The sequence below is a fragment of the Tremella mesenterica genome, assembly GCF_000271645.1.
Source record: "Tremella mesenterica DSM 1558 unplaced genomic scaffold TREMEscaffold_6, whole genome shotgun sequence".
NCBI lineage: Eukaryota > Fungi > Basidiomycota > Tremellomycetes > Tremellales > Tremellaceae > Tremella > Tremella mesenterica.
Window position 1 is genome coordinate 635,470 of NW_006711230.1, and position 18,644 is coordinate 654,113.

At 44.8% G+C, this 18,644-nt stretch overlaps 5 protein-coding genes across 5 annotated transcripts; 4 read left to right on the forward strand and 1 right to left on the reverse strand.

Moving 5' to 3' along the window:
• Positions 1–1,660: 1,660 nt before the first annotated feature.
• TREMEDRAFT_57076 (uncharacterized protein) lies at positions 1,661–2,421 on the forward strand. Its single transcript, XM_007004957.1, has one exon. It carries the CDS (start codon positions 1,779–1,781, stop codon positions 2,151–2,153), a length of 375 nt encoding a protein of 124 aa, XP_007005019.1. The 5' UTR covers positions 1,661–1,778; the 3' UTR covers positions 2,154–2,421.
• Positions 2,422–2,727: 306 nt separating this feature from the next.
• On the forward strand, positions 2,728–7,802 carry TREMEDRAFT_74012 (uncharacterized protein). The gene is made up of 3 exons (XM_007005176.1): positions 2,728–4,284; positions 4,332–4,621; positions 4,856–7,802. The coding sequence occupies exons 1-3, from the start codon at positions 3,454–3,456 to the stop codon at positions 7,539–7,541; spliced, it is 3,807 nt and encodes a 1,268-aa protein (XP_007005238.1). The 5' UTR covers positions 2,728–3,453; the 3' UTR covers positions 7,542–7,802.
• Positions 7,803–8,570: 768 nt separating this feature from the next.
• TREMEDRAFT_62784 (uncharacterized protein) lies at positions 8,571–12,457 on the forward strand (the record flags this gene model as incomplete). The annotated part of the gene is made up of 7 exons (XM_007005043.1): positions 8,571–9,101; positions 9,376–9,555; positions 9,692–9,793; positions 9,841–10,243; positions 10,411–11,042; positions 11,607–11,719; positions 11,920–12,457. The coding sequence occupies 7 exons, from the start codon at positions 8,571–8,573 to the stop codon at positions 12,455–12,457; spliced, it is 2,499 nt and encodes an 832-aa protein (XP_007005105.1).
• A 302-nt stretch (positions 12,458–12,759) lies between these two features.
• Positions 12,760–15,029, reverse strand: TREMEDRAFT_68940 (uncharacterized protein; the record flags this gene model as incomplete). The annotated part of the gene is made up of 5 exons (XM_007005134.1): positions 12,760–12,900; positions 13,226–13,425; positions 13,745–14,553; positions 14,698–14,814; positions 14,965–15,029. The coding sequence occupies 5 exons, from the start codon at positions 15,027–15,029 to the stop codon at positions 12,760–12,762; spliced, it is 1,332 nt and encodes a 443-aa protein (XP_007005196.1).
• Positions 15,030–15,447: 418 nt separating this feature from the next.
• On the forward strand, positions 15,448–17,609 carry TREMEDRAFT_16009 (uncharacterized protein; the record flags this gene model as incomplete). The annotated part of the gene is made up of 8 exons (XM_007004822.2): positions 15,448–15,519; positions 15,568–15,625; positions 15,805–15,938; positions 15,989–16,111; positions 16,295–16,382; positions 16,553–16,574; positions 16,620–16,749; positions 17,127–17,609. Coding segments are annotated over 8 exons (1,110 nt in total), but the record flags the coding sequence as incomplete, so codon positions are not given.
• Between the last annotated feature and the right edge of the window lie 1,035 nt (positions 17,610–18,644).

Below are 18,644 nucleotides of genomic sequence, written 5' to 3' on the forward strand. Positions count from 1 at the left end.
GAGAAAGCTAGGGATGAACTTCCGGTGAGAACTGCTGAGAAAGAGATGAAAGTCATTGGGAAACCGACAGCCGCAAATATGTCAAATGAAGCGCCGAGGGCAGATGATGAGAGAAATGCCAAAGTGAAGAAAAAAAGCAAGCAGCAATCCAAATCGGAAGATGATCGAGAAAAGGAGAATAGATACGATCGAACTAGCCGAGAAGCATCAGAGTTCTTCGCGGCAGAGACCGCTCAAAAGATCCAAGCGATCAAGGCGGTGGAGGCTGAGATATACAAAAGGTCTGCAGAGGCAGACGCTTTCTTTGAGGATCTGAAGAAGAACAGCGAACAGCAGAGAGAGGCAGATAGGCGGTTGAGAGAACAAAAAGAGGTTCTGGATAGGGCTACGAGGTGAGTTCGTAACCCTCCAACTCACAGCTCTCATATCGTCAAAGCGATCGTTTTCGGGAAGAGAAATGATTGACGGTGTAGAGCGATATCGCCCGTTTCGCCTATGCCTGAAGACTTCAGTGTGGAGTATGACGGAATAAATGAGCTATCAGAAGAAGAATCCAAATACTGTGGTGAGTGTATCCGTCTTTGATTCTTCTCTCCCAGTAGAGTTGCTAATCTTTCAGAAACCTTCGTACATAAAACAAATTTATGTCATGTGAGTTTCTCCGTTTCATCTCATATACCTAGTTCATAACTCTTGGTATTCTTTTTACCGGAGAGTCGCCCGTTGATGAACCAGTACTGCGACAAACCCCTACCACTGAAACCAAGCAAATACCTCACCGACCTCATCAAACGCATTTCACGAATATCCACTCTACATCCTACACTTCGTAATCCAGACGCCCGTAAAGCACCATGGCAACAGACTATTGAGCTATGTGCCCAACATCACGCAGAGATCACTGTTATTCCTCTCGGATTGCGAGCAGGATATCCTTCCACGATCGATTTTCTTAAGATAGACCAACGTTTAGAGGATGAGTGGATTTGGGACAGAATCATGAGTATCATAAGGGAACCGAAGATCTCCAAAGTGTTTAACAGGGAACTTGAAGAGATTGAAAAGGTGGGGAAAACTAGATGGGGGATGAGGAAAGAAACGCCAGAAGGAATGAAGGGGATCATACCTGGCTAGTGGGTCGTCTTCTATCTCGCCACTTTTGCCTCTCCCTAGTTTATATCCCCTCACTTCTGGCTGTCGCTTATTGCTTGTCTTCTCCGATCTTTCTGAAACTATCTCTCGCACGGGTCCCTTCCCCACTTATATTCTTCTTTCTCGTTCTCGGGTCGTTCGACTGGAGAACATCAGCCTTCGTTGCCCATATCCATCATTTCCACCCGTACTTCAAAAGTCTTTGTCTTAATGCTAATCTCAGCTACGGTTCCCTCGGTCGAGCAATCCTCACTCGTCATTTCCGGTACTTATTCAAATGGTACTCTCCATCTCTCATCCATCCTCACGGCGACCTCTGGGCTCCACTATCAACAAACGATTTTATGACCCATGTTCTCATACCTGAAACCGCCATATTACTCATCATGCTCGATCAAGAATCCTCCGATACGGTCGATATGAACTTTGACGCGGCTTACGATCACGCAAGTAAAGTTCGAGAACAAAGTTCTGAATATGGTCGATGGCGATTCCGAGAAGAAGGTTCTGAAGCTGAGAAAGTTCTCATTTCATTAGACGAAACCCTCAAAAATAAGAGAAGACGTCTTAAAAAACTCTTTTCAAAAACATCCTCCACCACTTCCGAGGGACCTCTTGTTGATTCCATGTCAAGTGACAAAATCTCCGGTCCTTCTCGTAGTTCCATCATCGATCCTTCAAATCCATTGTCTAAACCCTCGAAATCATCTTCTTTCAGGAAAGAAACAAAAGAGGAGGTGGTGGTGATCTCTGACAATGAATCAACTTCCACCTCTACAGCACCTACGACAAACGGTCCTACGACGCCCCCTACAGTATCAGTGAGGATGAAAAGCAATGATGAGGTGTTAGTACCTAATTCCGATGATGTCCCGATAATGTCACAAGGGTCTAAGAAGGATGGGAGTGATGATGAGTTTGATACTTTATGGAATAGTCAACTGGAGAGGGATGTGTTGGCTATTGAGAAGGGGGCAATGGGGTCTGGAAGAGAGAGATGATGAGTAAACTTTTTCTGGAGTGGTCCTTGCTCCTTCCCCTCTTCCGGGCTTTCATCCTCACCTTTTCGCGTCTCATCTACCAGCTCCTTTCCTCATGTATATAATCCCTTCTCTCCTTATCCTCCTCTCTCACATCTCCCTCATCGTCGCCTCCGTCAGAAAACGATTTCACATACCACCCTCATGTAGAGGTTTTACAACAATAGAGCTTTAGAGCTTATGTACTACGGAACTTATGTCATTTTATGCATTTCATATTACACGTTTTCATACCTCGTTCTATATGTATCTCACAATCCGCCTCATTTAGTGCTCATGTCTCATGTCTCATACGTCGTTCTTACCGACCGGAGGTATGACTTGTAAAGCGGTGTGTAGAATAAAAGTACGAGTCTCACCAAACGCGCAGTACGAAAACTGGTTGAAAACTTACCAAATTCGGTAAAAATTTGGTGAGTTTGCGGTTTTCGCCGTGTTTTGAAATTTTCCCTTTGATGATCGATTTCACGATTTGCTCGATTTCGTCGGTCTTCCGCCCTCTGTCCGTCTATTCTACTCACACACCCATATATCATTCTTATAACGTATTGAACCGTCATACACTTGACACATTCCCTCTCCTACTCTTCGATTCATACTTGACTTATCGCTGTTTCCACAGGAACGACTTAAGAAAAGGGGGTGAAAACAACGAGGAGAGAGTAGTGAGGCCCGGCTTGAATCGAAGCGAGTTCCAACTGCATCACTAGTCACTAGCCAACTGGTTCATGGTTCACTGGTCGCATCATCGGACAAACTTTACCGACTTACCAACAAAGATCATCCTCCTCTCTACTCCCTCCGACTCTTTCCATCAATACTTCAGAACTTGTTCGCAATTCTCTGGAGACAAGCCAGAAGTCTCTCAAGCCACTCATTCGACATCACTTTCTCACCCCCCACTTCTATTCGATCCTTTCTGTAGTCGACATACGCACCCTCTCACTTCACATTCACATTCCCATTCCTCGACTATATTCACAGTCATTTCTTCTCACCGACTCGTTTTTTCTCTACCATCTATAGAGCTCAAGTTCATCGGGACACGAGTGATCACCATATCAAGATAGAGGACATTTGACATTTGAGACTTTTTGACATCGTCCAATCGTCCCATTTATAGAATACAAGACGATACCACGCTTCTCCCCCCTCTTCTTGTCACACCCCTAGATCCGTGGGATAGCCTCGTTGATCAGTCGTGAAGCTTACCTGAGATAAGAAAATCCCAGGTAGACCGAATGGAGTTGGAATATCAAACATGACCCATGGTCTTTCTCAACCTCATACTTCTTTATCATACTCCATTCCCCACTCTCACTCGAATGACCATGATCAATTACCTGAAATTCCCCCACAACCTCTCATCTCTCCCTCAGGCGTCAAACCGTTTCATTCTTCTTCAGCAGAAGCAGGTCCAAGTAGACCACGTTCGATCTCTCCTAGGAACCCTACCAAATGGATCAATGATACCTTTTCAAACACCGGTCCATCAGAGAATACCGGAGTTGGAATGAGGGTACGAGAAATGAATGGAGATCATGTTGATGAGAAAACAAAGATGAACGATATGGGAAACCAAGATGTACCTATCTCTGGGGAGGGGAACGGAATAGGAGTTACAGAGACCGAATCAAGACCTTGGCCAGTATCGTTAACAAGGATGGAACCTGATCCAGCACTTATCGAACCTGGTCAAGCTTATTATAAACTTCAATTCGGTTTGGAAGAAGATGGTTTCACTTATTATATTCAGAAAGAGGATGTGATGATTGGTCGAAGGTGTGCTAGACCTGTACAGAAGTTATCAACACCATTGGAATATGAATCAGCACCACCTCAACAAATGGGGGCTGTTGAAGATTCTGTCAATATCATTCATGAATCGGGACTTGGGATTAATTTACCCACTTTTGCTGCAGATGCTAAGGTCAAGGAAGAGTTGGAACATGTTGTGTCATCGAACGGATTAGTAGAAGATATACAACATGGTTTGAAGATAAAACAAGAACTTTCGCTTCATACTCCCATCGACGCTGTTTCCCCAAAAGCAGCCAATCCGCTGAATGAAGTTAAGGTCGGCAATACATTGGTAAGTCTCTCACGGAATGTTCATATGTGATGTGAGCTGACAAGAAGCAGAGTGGTCAAGAACCACAATCACAACCACAGCTCATCGAAAGCGAACATCTCCCTGACATACCTCTAGAAGAAAACTTTGGTCCTCCTCCACCCGCTACCCCAGATCCGGAGACCATCCACCAAGTTGACATTGATCTAGGACGAGAGAAACGTGTGTCGCGTAATCACGCCAGACTGTATTGGTGTCAAGATCATGCTCAATTCTGTATGGATGTTTATGGACGACAGGGCGCTTGGTTTGATGGCAGGTATAGGTTCAAAGGGTCACATGTCCCTCTTGCTCATGGGTGAGTAGTCCTTTTTCTGCTCCCGAAAAACTGTGGATCCCCAATATCCGTCATGCTTTCGCCTGAATCCTTCTGCTTCCACTCCCATGTTTGATGTTGTCACTTATGCCCCTTCCCAAAATTTGAGCGCGATCACTGAACCAAATATTTGTCTGCAGTGACAAGTTTCGACGCGGGAAATGAGACATGGAGTAGGCAAGGGATGGATGTGTATCGGACAAATCTGACAATCAGCGTCACTATCAACATGGGAGGTAGACAATTCCAATTCCTACTTCCTCCCAGTCCCGACACCCCAGAATACTTTCCCTCGCCCGCAGACCCGCATCCTCCTCCACATTATTACCCCGAAGCTTATGACACCCGTCTTTGGGTACCCGGTGCTGGAGTCCCCTTTGGCGCCTTCTCCGCTCCCGACGGTTATGGTCTGGGTCTACACGGTGAACCTCCTTCGAGTTCTGGTTCCGGTTCGAACTCTGATTGGGGCTTATCCACCTCTTCTTCCTCTGAGGATAGCGGAAGTCAGAGTGGGGATGAAGATGAGGAAGGTGAGAGTGAAATTGAGGACCCACCTGACAAGCCTCCTCCAAAGGTGAAATTGAGGATTGCTCGCGCTAAGCTGAAAGACGATGGGGATTCACCTGATGATGATCCCAAGTATCGGAAGCAGAATGGTGTCAAAGGAAAAGCTATCGCTGCTGGAACTGGGAAGGGAAAAGGTAAGGGCGGAAAGAAGATGGAAGAGGAAGAACAGCCAGTAGTTGCTGGGAAAGGAAAGAAAGGCGGCAAGAAGGTTGAAAAGGAAGAAGAAAGATCAAGTCCGGAGAAGAAACCGGCGGCCAAGAAGCCAGCTAAGAAAGGCAAACTTGCGGAGCTTCAAAATGCAGCGGCAGATTCACCTGCTACGACGGATGGTTCCTCTTCTACCTCTTTACCTCCTCAAGCGAAAATTGAGGATACCTTCAAATCGGTTTCCACAATTCCTCGTCCACCTCTCCCGTCTGACACTTCTAATCCATCCCTTCAACGCGTCAACCCTCGACCCGTGATTCCTCCACCTGAGATTCAAAGACCGTTCCTTATGACTTCACTCCCCGAAACACCCGGTCGACCAGGACATATCATAGTCAACGTCCCTATCCCTCCTTCTGGTTCTGGACCTCGTCCCGCTCCCGGACCATTATATGGATTGGATGGAAAATACTTCATCGGTCCTTCACCTATCAAACCACCCGACACTTACGCCGGTATAATCTACAAAGCCCTTTTACATCTTCCAAGAGGAAGAGGTACATTAGGTGAAATCTGCAATTGGATAGCTGGTGAATGGGAATGGTATCGTCTCAACGTGGATACTGAATGGCAAAATTCCATCCGACATAATTTATCTCTCAGTGATGTTTTCGTTCGTGTACCACGTATACCTACAGATGATCCTGAGAGTAAAGGTAGTGTTTGGATCATTGATGCTAAGAAAGGTCCAGCATTTGAAGCTCGACAACAGAGGGATGGATCAAAAGGTGCTGGTGGAAGCGCTAATGGAGATGATAGGATCAAAGGTGTTGATTCAAAGAAACAAAGAGAGAGAAGACAAATAGAAATTGAAAATGAAAGAAATAGACGTCAATGGGAATTACAACAAGCACAAGCACAAGCTCAACGAAATCGTCAATCTCAAATTCAAACTCAATCACAATCACAAAATTCTACATCTAATCAAATTCCTCGAAAACCTGGATCTATGCCTACAAGTCATACATCTACCGCTCCAGTCAGACCACCACCACCCAGACCTCCGAAACCAACTACAGTCATGGTTGACGTTCAACCCATAACACCGGCATTACGATCACGTAATATGGGTCAAGCTAAAGATAGTCGTGGACAACCTATGCCATTCGTATTTGACGGTACTACCCTCACTCTTGATCCAGGTGTTTTCGGACAGATAGAAGATAAAGTTTTGAATCAATTAAGAGGTTTAGGACCGAATGTCGCTATTGGAGTATTATCAACATGGTTAGATAATAAATATAGAGCTGACGCTGCGAAAGCTCCTCCTCTACCTAAAACAGCAGCGGCGAAACAAAATCTGAATTCCACTTTAGCATCAAGAGTAGCAGCTGTAACTCCTCGTCCACCTCAACGTGTTTTGACTGGAACAGGTAATAAAGGTCCAGAAAATAAAAGTTTACAGAGATTACCAATTGGTCCAGCTCCACCAGGCGCTAGTGTAGTACAAGTTATTAAACTTATTGCGGATGTTTCACAAGCGAAACAGAAGATTGATATAATAGGGGAGAACGTGCATGCTTTATTCGAATATATCAAGAGGGTAGGAAAGGATTTAGATTTAACTGTTGCTGGAAAGATTTGGCAAACAGGGGAATTACCTTTGGGTTTTGGAACTTCTACCGGTGCCTCTAATACGGCTAGAGTGAACTCGACCCATACCGGTAACTCGATAGGTGTAAACGATTCGAAATCTGTGAACAAGACTTTGATACCTGCGTCAACTTCTACACCTGGGACTGTTTCTTCCATCGCCACCACTTCCACTTCCACACAAATCAGCGCAACCCCCGTTTTATCAAGCAAAGTCGGAGCATCAACAAACATCGCGAAGACCACGGTCCAGACGTCTAATCCGACACTTCAAACTGTTCGTCCTCCACCTTCAACTCCCCATGTTGGTCCACCACCCACTTCCACATCTCATACCGTCCAACAATCACACACTCCGACGCCTCTCACCGTCGCTAAGGGTCCGGTCTCGACGACACACGTACTATCAAATGGATCGGACAAAGGCGGAGATATAGGTACGACAGTAGTTGGAGAAAAGAGGAAAGCGGAGGATGAAGTAAATGGTGATGCTAAAAAGTCTCGATTAGGATTAGATACAGATGTTGGGACTTGATTGTGTCCTTGACATTCTCCCCTGTCCTTTCTTCATCCTTGGCTCCCGTCAATGGTTGAGTCCTTTTCATGCTTGAATCACCCCCTTTCCTGATTACGTATAATACGACAGATCATCGTCAGGCTAAAGGGTTGATATCATAGATAATGACACTTGTACGCTTGATCGTGTACTTGACTTGCTGTATGGTAGATTTTGTATTTGCCTGTCATTCTAGGGATAGATGAAGAGTTGATATGTTGATGCATGACGTGCAACATGCAGCATGCAGCGTTGTCAGTGTTTAGTAGCTCTAACAACACTTTAGCCAATATGCCAGCTTACCCATTCCGATTCCTCCACTTGTAAGTCACTGCTTTTACGGATACTTTTACGTTGCAAGTCATACGCCGTGCACCATGCTACATGCTATGTACTATGTTTCGGATCCGAGAAATGCCAACAGGAAAACTACCACCGACTCGCACCGAGTGACCGGACGCACAGATCGCCCGGTTGCTGATTTTTCAGAGATACCCATCAAAATATCTCCCCCTTTCTCTCTTTCTCTCTCCCTCCTTCATTCTCTCTTTCTAACTTTTCCCAAGTATCAATTATACTTTCCGATTAAACTATCATTGAATCACCATGGAAGCTATACGACCACTGGGAAGTACTGTCAACCATGATCCACTACCCGCCGCCCCTACTCCCTTTCCTGTTCATTTACTAAACTCAACATTCCTCCCTTCCTCCCAAACTGACTCTTCCTCACATCTCCCTTCCTTCGTACAATCAGCTCCTATTGACACACTCTCGCCAGATTCTTTATCTATCCCTTCAACCGCCTCATCTCAAAATACGCTCCCAACCATCCAAAGACCTCAAGCAGTGGAACATATCAACCCTCCAATTCAAATCACTCATTTGTCAACTCTCGATGATCATACTTCAAATTCATATCCCATACCAGATCATATAAATGGACATAACGATACCCATCCACCTGCTTATACACCCGAATATGATCCTCCTTCTTATCGTGCTCGTATGTCAATCGATACTATTCATAATCATGAGAATCCAAAGGGATCACATTCTGCAGCGACGACTTCACATCATTCACTCGATAGGGAAAGAGATTCGGGTCCTTCTTTTCAATTCCCAAGAACACTCTCGTCTAACCTTTCAGAACGCGGTAATGGGGTTAATCAAGGAGTAGGTTCAGATGGAGTTTTCGATGAGAAAATGACAAACGGACGTGAAAGTTTGAAAGGGGAGGAGGGAAATAAAAGGGATGAAAAACTCATGTACGATCTCGAAAATGTTACTTCGGCCATTGAGAGGTTGTACGCTGCAGCTCCGCAGTTAGATAATCAGAGGGTTGAAATGAGGGCTGGACCAAGTACGGAGAGGATTACTGAGAATGGAGAAAAGGCTAGGGAGAGGATGGAGAGAGATAAATGGAGAGAGTTGGAAGAGATTTGGAAGATGATCGAACATGCTCATAGGAGGGTTAGAGATGGTAGAGATGGTCAGAGGGTTGATAGAGAAGGTTTGAGGGAGAGGAGAGAGGATAGAGTGAGTTTTTATTTTTGTCTCTTTCCAGACCCCATTAAATATCGCATCAGCCCGACCTCTCGCCCTCCCGACTTCCCGTCCTCCCATGCTCTCGCTCCCGTGTTCTCTCGTGAAAAGGCTCGATGAATGGAACTCTCGATGAATGGTACGAGTGTGATGCTGGATATCACACCATGGTGCATACAGCCCGGCTCTTCTGAAAGGACTGATTCTGGTATGATTTAGTCCTGTATGGTTCAGTCATGTCAGGTCTGATTCTCCTTGATGGCGGCAGGTCCAGATCGCACTTTCTTTCCAGTCCGGTCTTAGCGATTTGCGTATTCACGCTCATCAGCAGAGACAGAAATTTTTCGACGACCTCGTAGACAACGGTGAGAATGGAAGGTTTGTCGAACAAGATTGTGAACGGCATTCTGTGGACGCCACCGAAGCTCGGGCTAGGGAATCCCGTAATGTGAGTTCTCCCCTTCAATCATCTCGGCTATGTCTACTCTTCATTCTTTCACCCCATCCAGTCTCCCGATCAAGTTCTGCCAGTGCTTGTCAATCCTAGCTATCCCTTCTGCCAACGCTTCAACACTGACCATAAGCGAGATGAGTTCATTCAGCAACTCGTCGACGCCGCTCAAGACCGTCTCCCATCTCAAGACGCCGACGCCCCGGGGTCATCAGTGGAATTGCGCCAACGACGGGTCAGCCTATCCTCCGTCGACCCTCATGGGCTACAGCTGACTCTCAGTTAGAGGCTTTCACACATGACATCATTGAACGCGTCAGTGCTTCCCGATACAATTCACAAGACTACCCTACGACGCCAGAGGCGCGAATGCAAGCTCAGCGAGAACAGCTCGTAGATGATATCATACGTTATTCCTCTTCGGGAAGACTCGTAGATCAACGATCTCTTCCTCCTACTCCTCGCGCGGACAAGGCGGATCCCATGGAGGTAGTTTCCGTGAAAGATTTTCTACTCACCAAACCGAGTTCATCCAAGCTTTCCGAAAGGAGAAAGAGCGTCGGAGGGGAGACAGGAGGTCGATCTAGGTCAAATTCTTCGGAAGAGGGGAGAAATGGGTTTGCAAAATTCAAGAGCATTGTGCGACGTAGTAGCTTAAGCTTGGGATTGATCAGTAATCCTCTAGGTAAGAATCAATGTCTAATTTTCTGCTCAGCTTAAGAATCTTTCTCACCTACAACGTTGGGCCCTTGTCCATGAGAATATGTTCGAGCCGTAACTGTCGAAGTGGTTCAGAGCAGTGTTGTGACCGAATGCTAATGTCAGATTCTGCAAGCTTAAGCTATATAGTAGAACATCAAGAGAATCTCAACATTGTTCAAATCATGCTTCACGGACCACATTTGTCTTCCGTAACCGACCTCGTTGTTCAAGTTCCCCCGCCCCTCCCTAACCTTGCCCACATCACAAACTCCTCACAAGAGACAGGAGTGACAGAAGCTCTCATCGTCTCCAAACGTGACCCTGCATCATCTTTCCGAATCTCCCTTCCTGTCGCTGTACGGCAAGACCAAACAGTTCCCCTCATACCTCAAAGTCTTCATCTAGAAGCCAAACTAGCCTCACTACCCATCCGTCCTGAGCCCAGCGCATTCTCACTTCATAGCGCTCTATCTCATCCCATGTCCGGATCGGAACTTCGGTCTTTCAAACCTCACACGTTGGCGTGTGCGTCGTGTCAATGTGACTTGGCGGATCTGAGTGATATCACGTTGGAGGGATACAAAGATTTACCATCGGAACATTGGGCTGAAATGCTGGATGTGTGGATGTGTCACCAAGATCCGAGTTGGACCTCACAGCTAGCTGAGAAGACCAATGATGGGTTTTGGCCTACTTTGAAGACTGTATTGGTTGGAGGTAGTTATTTGTTAGTGCACAGAGATCATGTGGACTTGAAGATTCTCACTGCGGAAAAATCATCCGTAAGTGGACTACACATATCCTATCCATCCTTGAAATCTTGTTTCTCTCACATCACCACCTTTATCTGTCGATCATGCCAGGAATTGTTTTTTGGCATCATGGTCATGCTGTGATATCGTCGAACTGTACTTGAAGCAATACCATCCCACGGACTAGAAGAAGGCCAGCACCGGGTCTCCCACCGGTGGCTCGTACCCTCGCGACAAGAAGGGGAGAAACTCTTGCAAGTTTCTCTTCTTTTTGTTTGCGAGAAGGGCGGGCAAGATACGTCTTTTGGTCGATACACGTGTCCAACATTTAAACCGGCAGAGAAAAACATTCCTTCCCTCCTCCGAGATCAGGGGGGTGGAGGCTACTTTCTCTGCTACATCCCACGCCATACAGAACGTGTCTCCAATCCCGCTACCTCCCTAGCACCTGTGTTTTTCCCGAGTTGCGAAAAACCATCATGGGCAGGCACCTCTCATGAGCGTTGTTCGTGTGGAGATTGCACATACCTCTGAATACCAGTTGGGATCAATGTGACCTGAATTTCACTGGGAAGATGTTATGCTGATCTCAAGGCTGAACAAGGGTGGTTTTCGTTAAATTGTACGTGCGGCGCGGTACTCGGTAAACAGCGAGAGAAAGATGGACGACCTGGTGAAGGAACCGTGAGATTTGATAAATGGGCTCTGTGTGTCAATTCATCTGATCCGATGGTGACGTACGTTACTTTTCTTTCCCTTTCCTTCCCTTTTCTTACTTTGCCGCGTCCCCTAATTCCCACAAACTGGCGATATTTTCCTCTCATACATTGTCTTCACCCCATCTAAAGATCAAGCATAAAGTAGTCGTTCGAGCTGGACGAAATACTGAACTTGCTAACATCCCCAGTCCCCTTCAACATCCCCTTTCAGCATATATAATCTCCGACATGCTAGCTCTAGCTCAAGCACACGCATCATATCGTTTCATCATCTCCGACCCCATTGGACCTCGGATGAAAATATGGCTTTTCAATCCATCCGTCCGAATCTCTTATCGTCGTGCCACCTCCAATAACTCTCCAAGTCCTTCACCATTCCGTGCGACTTTCACCCCTTCTCGTAGATCGAGTAACACTTCCCTCGTACATTCAAAAAGTACTGATATGAACGGTGATCACTTACGACCCAAGGGACATTCAACTTCAAGTAATGTGAAGGGAGGGACGAGGATATTGAGAGCGGCAAAAATCATGTATCGTATTCTTCCATCTTCGTCAGACGAAGAATTACCTGGGTTTGGGGAGATGAATCAGGTGGAAAGTTTGGTTTATCCCACAAGTGTTTGTGAGGTTTTGGAAAGGATTTTAAGGGAGAGTACGGGGATGTATCCTTTAGCAAGAAGGACGATGGGTGCTTTTGATGTTGGGTTTTTGGAACGTGTGTGAATTGTCTCGTTACTTTTCTTTACTCGTATCGTCACTCTGTATGTCCCGACGACACCTGTGTTTGATCATCCTGAAAGATAGTCAATCATTACGGTGGTACGGTGGTACGGTGGTACGGTGGGACACCGTGTTGGATCGTATTGTACATATTGTTCTGCTTGCTGTGTGGACTACCAGTGTTAAATTAAGTATCGAGAAATATAGAAGTCTCGTGTATGGTTATGAGACATGTGAGGGATGTGAGGGATGTGAGGGATTTGTGAGATTTGGACATTCATCTATTGTAAATGCATGGAAATGATTTATCTTTTCTTCTCTTGCTGTATCCGAACCCGTTTCAAACCCTCTGAAGCTTCTCTACGAGCTTCTGGAAACCCTACTTCCTTCGCGTAATCTATTGCTTGGGCGAAATATTTTTCGGCGGTTGTCAAATCACCTTGCATCTATTCATCAGCCATGAACTCTTGTTGTACTTTCACTCTTCTTCTCAAACCCGTGCTCTTTCCAACTTTCCTTTCCTCTCTCCTCACTCCCCTCCTTTCCTTCCCTTATCATCTCCTCACTCCTCCCTTCCACTCTTATTTCTCTCCAAAGACGGACTATCCTCCATACATGTTCAGTGACATCTTCACATATCGGTTCATTCCTCAAAATTCAACATAAATCCATTCCAAATTTCACACGACATGACAAAGTACTGTTAAGATAAGAGATACAATGGAGCATTGTGATATGAGTTAAATCTACGAATAATTCAATATTTCTCACCTCTGATATCACTCCCATGTCATAAATAGCCACACTTCTCGCCCTTGTACAAACTGCATTCTCCATCGTCAAACCTTTTTCCTTCAAAGCTCGTTCGGACAAACGTAATGCTTCCAAAGACCAAGATTTAGAATGTTTAAGGTTTTGTTCAGATGGTGGATGAAGTAAATGAGAAGAGAGTGTCGTCATGAGTAATGCGGCTGAAAAGTTAATTTTTTCTTCCTCTATATCTTGTCTTCTTCATATATCAAATTATTTTCTTCTTCATATATCAAATTACCAAAATACTTCTGATCATTCTTGCGTTTCTCAGTATTTCCATAGAAGAGAGATCAATAAACCTATACATACACTTTTTTTTGTTGAAATTCCAGCCCATTTCTTGATTCTATCAAATGGATTGTGATGAGCGCGGACAGGAAAAGCTCTACCGGGAATGATATGTGGGTTTGAAGATTGATGTAGAATCTCATAAGTTTAGGAAAATGAGATGAAGAAAAATGAGAAGGGTAGACATACCTTGACATTGATCCTTTATCTCCACATCTTGTTTTTGAGGTGGTAATAGAATTGATATGGCTTGTAAGATCAATTGCATAGCTAAATCATATCTTCCTTTCTTAGCGTAGACTTCTGCAAGTGATTCCATAGTTATACCTAAACCTCTTTTATCAACTCTACCATTATCTTCATCATCTAGAGGTGGATCAGGTAAGTTTATACCTCTACCGACTACCACCCTGTTTTTTTCTTCACCTGTGAGACCGAGATGTAACATTGCAGTGAGAGCTTTTTCGAGATAACGTTCCGCAGCTTCGTCCCAACTTTTTTCTCTTTCTTTACCTTTCAAACTTTTTTCTGTCGTCTCCTTTCTTTTCTGTTTCTCATTATCCTCCATCTTTGCAATACCACCCAAGGTAGACTCATCGGATGGATTTTGGTGGGTTTTGGCACGAGGACTATCTATTGTTGATTGTGTTTCCGAAGTAGTAGACGTAGCTATAGTCTCATCGTAAGAAGGATAAGGAGGTGGGAATCTAGAAGTGGAGATATGTAATGCCAGTTGACCAATCTTTTGAGCTAAACCAATAGCTCGTCGATGTTCTTCAAAAGCTACCGGTCCCCATTGTCCAGGAGCCATAGCGTAATCCGCTTCTAAAGCTCTCGGTCCACAGAGTAGGAAAGCTTCTCGAAGAGCGATGTAGGATTTAACGAGTTGACCGTCGGATTCGAGCATCGAGGAGAGAGTAACGTAGATTCCGGTTATTTTGAGTAAAGGGTTAGGTTCGAGGGATGAAGTTGGTAGGGAGAGGGCAGCGTCGATAGCTCTGATTGTTCAGTTGCGTATTCAGCAGTTTTGTATATCCATGATCCCTTTACATAGAAGGTTGGAACGTTAGGAGATGGACTGAGGAGAACGAAGGAGGAAAAAGATGGACGGGGTAAGAAAGAGGAAGAAGGAGATGACATACTTTTTGAAATATCTCTCGGCCAGCTCGATATCTCCACGATTACGAGCCTTCAGAGCAGCTTTGAGAGGTGTACGGACTGGCTCGGGCCAAGTGCTGAGAGAAAAGTAATATTCTAATCTGCCCATGAGTCACCAAACAATACCAACCTCTACACCATCGCTCCCCCCACGTCACGGGTGACTTGTGGAGTAAATGGGAGGCAATAGGCGATCATGCGAGACATGGAGTATGATAGAAGAGAGTAACGTGAAATGTGAGAAAACTCACAGTCCATAGATAGTAAGAAGCATTCCCAGACCTGCTAACCCTCCGAAAAGATACGAAACCTTCATTCTCACTCCTCTTCCCTCAGAAGAGGCCCAGGCCGCAGAAAAAGATCGACCATGCGCTGCCCGGAATGGACCTGTGGTAGAAGGGCAAAAACGGGGTAAGCGTGCGGATGTGCATGCCTTGGGTAGAATTGAGTTCCTTGTTGGTCGCAGAATTGAATTGATAGGTATTCTGGACATGATAAGATTGAGGGAATGTAGGTAGAACAGAGGAAGAAACGAAAATCCCAGTTGGATCTTCTGACTCGATCGTCTCTCTTCACTCTTCCTCCTCTCCTTCCTACATTCCTCTTTCATTTGAATCACCTCATATCAGAGGTCTGAACAGAGATATAGACACCACGTCAATATGGCATCTCTTTCAAGCTCCCCGTATATCTCTTCGTCTACCCTATCAGGCCCTTCCATCCCCCGGCCTCGTTCTGCGGTCCTTTCCTCACCTAGAGGATTCGACGTTGTTCAGGCGTACAACCGAGCATTGGAAGATGACCAAGTGAGTATGCTTATTGTATACAAATACAAACATTTTGACTTATAATAGATCCCTCATCCCATAGCTGCTATACTTGCTTTGGTCGAATTGATGGAAACTTCCACTGGTCAGTCTTAATCCGACGCCCAACCTCCCCATCCTTGATCTTCTCCAACAGCAATTTTGATAACTTGGGAACCTGTCTTCCAGAGGATCTCTCCATAAAAGTCAGACAATGATCCGTCTTTGACCCTATAAAGACGATCAACATGAAAGGAAGAACATAAAGTCAGTGCTTACTGTCAGCATCCACCATTTCAGGTCTTGCAACGGAGCTCATGCATGCTCGTCAAACGTTGATCGAAACTCAAGCCAGTTTGGGAGTCAGAGCAGGTTGTCAACTCTGGGAAAGGTTCTTCGCTCTTTCCGCGGGATCAGAGGTGATTCCTCTTTTTCATGTTCAAATGGGAAGAGGAGCTGATGGATGTAGGAATTCCCAGCTTACAAACGATCTTTAATCACCCAAGGGAGATCTTTCTGTTTGGTAACTGCTCCTCAATGTAGGGAAAAGATTGCCAATTTGGCTGTGGGGTTTATCAAAGATGATTGTACGGTAAGTGCTTCACTCTCTTTTCTACTAAAGCAACCCCTCTCTCTTTCCCTCCTCTTATTCCTATCATTTCTTTTATTGCTTGGGTGCTTTTCCTTTTACCTCACTTCAAAATCGTCTTTCGCTGTCGTCAATTACAGAAAGACTGGTAGATCATAGTGGTGGCTGGATAACTGACGAGAACAGATCTTGACACATTCGTATTCGAGACCCGTAGTTCAGACCATTTTGAGAGCACACAGGCAAAACAGACGTCTCAAAGTTTATGTGACAGGTATGTTCTTCCCTTTCATCTGCTCCTCTTCTCATAACATCATTATAGACTCTTGATCATCTTGTGATTCTGACAACCGTTTCGAAACCAGCTGGAATATCGGAACAGTATGAGACTCATGAGAATCCTGTCCGTTTGTGTGGCCAAGGTCACATCGCTGACAATGACAGAAGCACGGCCAGCTTGTACAGGGTAAGACTCCTTCATCAAGATCATTGATGTGCTTATTGACGTTAGACTACGCACTCACCAGATCCTCACTGCTGCAGGAGTCCCATGCACCGTAGTCTTGGATTCTGCAGTGGCTTACATCATGGAAAGGGTCGATATGGTCATGGTGGGTTCTGAAGCGGTAGTAGAGAGTGGAGTGAGTATTCGTCTTCTTTCTTGACTCTATTTTTTGTCAAATCTCCCTCTTCTTCTCCAAAGAACCAAATCAGTATCTCAGGATCACTCAAATATGATTGAGAGCAGCTCTCCCTATCTCACTCAAACATTACCGTCTACTTCTCCCGTGACACTTGCAACTATCTGCCGTCTTCGCTCTCAGAATAATCCTTCACATCTACCACATCTCTCTCGCGCCCCCCCCCCCCCCCCCACCCCACCCCGTTACACCTTTAAATCCAGACCTGTCTCTCTCTCTCTATCGGCCAACGAGGTGGTCAGTCAACGAGTATTGTTCATCATATCTTTGACATACCGTCAAAAAGTCTGAAACGAAACTCACAACTCACACCATAGGGTCTCGTGTCCGCCGTCGGTACCTACCAAATAGCTCTTGTCGCCAAATCGATGCAAAAACCTTTTTACGCTTTAGCCGAATCATATAAATTCCTACGTCATTACCCTCTATCTCAAACCGATCTGCCGATCCCTCGTCTAGCTTCGGCAGAAATCCAAACACCTCTTTCTTTCCCTTCTTCATTTTCTACCTCTCAACCCGTTCGTCCACATACACCCCTTTCGCAAGTATCTCCCATCAAACAAAGTCATCCGATATCAAATGAAGATCTCAGCACCAACGAAAGGAATGAATTCGATAAATCCGACACACAGAGGAAAGATGAGAAGAATGTATTGAGGATGTCAGAGGAAATGATCGCCATGAATCCAAAAGTGGACGTTACGACCCCTGATTTGATAGATTTTATCATTACGGATTTAGGAGCACCTTTGAGTCCGACTTCTGTCAGTCAATATCTCGTTGCGCAATTTTCATCTTGATCCCTTATTAGAGGGGGATAACGAGATTATGAGATTATGTTATGGGTTTTATCATATTTTGTGTGACATGCATATAGTTTTTCAAACTTCGTACGACCTGCGTGCGGATGTGGACTGCACATTTACTAGATATAGTATCTTCATTCTTTTTGTCAATTTGTCACTTTGTCACTCATACACTCATACACTCATGCACTCATAAGTCGTCCTCTTTTCTCATCTTCGAGATAAGCACTGAAAGTCAGCTTGTCCATTGTACCAGTCAAGAAATTATTCTAGCTCATAGAATTAAGTTTACTCGGGGAAAGAAAAAGGGTAAGAGAGGGATGGACGAGAATGATAATCGAAATGACTAACCCAATAGCAATCATCTGTTCACCATATTTACTCAAATACAATCTCAAAACACCTTTATCGGCATTAGGTAAAATATCTTGCATCTGTCCAACTTCTTCTTCCTTTTCCAAAGGTAAACTCAAAGTATTTTTAACTGGCATTGAACCTTTTCCTATCCTTCCACCATCAACACTTCTTCTTCCTCCTGTGATCCTACTTAAACCAGTATCTAAACTACCCCTTGGACCAGAAATGTTGATAATTGATTTATCCATATTTGGAGGAGGTGTGAAACTACCTCTTGGTCCTCTAGGTCCCATTGGAGTAGAAAAAGATCCAATCATACGTACTCCTCCCGTTGGAGAATCAGCAGATTTAGAATTGGATTTAGTGTTGGTGTTGGTGTTGGAATTTGTATTAGGAGCTGAAATTGGTAATCCTCTAATATCTTTTTTAGCTACACTACCTGTTGGTGGACCTAAAGAAGTTGATTCTTTTTTTCCTCCTCCTATTCTTATAGAAGATAAGAAACCACCTTTTTTATTATTAGTTTGAGAATTGTTTGAGCTTGAGTTTGCATTCACGTTTTGCATTGAGATAGAAGATTTGAGTGATGATTGATATTGATGTTGTAATTGTGGATATGGTAAATTTGCAGGTAGAGAAGTTGGATGATCATCAGGATCTATTAAACGTGCT

Coding starts and splice junctions, on each gene's coding strand:
- TREMEDRAFT_74012 (XM_007005176.1), top strand. CDS start 3,454: ATGACCCATGGTCTTTCTCAACCTCATACTTCTTTATCATACTCCATT. Junction 4,285..4,331: donor TTAAGGTCGGCAATACATTG/GTAAGTCTCTCA, acceptor GCTGACAAGAAG/CAGAGTGGTCAAGAACCACA. Junction 4,622..4,855: donor CATGTCCCTCTTGCTCATGG/GTGAGTAGTCCT, acceptor TCTGACAATCAG/CGTCACTATCAACATGGGAG.
- TREMEDRAFT_57076 (XM_007004957.1), top strand. CDS start 1,779: ATGTCAAGTGACAAAATCTCCGGTCCTTCTCGTAGTTCCATCATCGAT.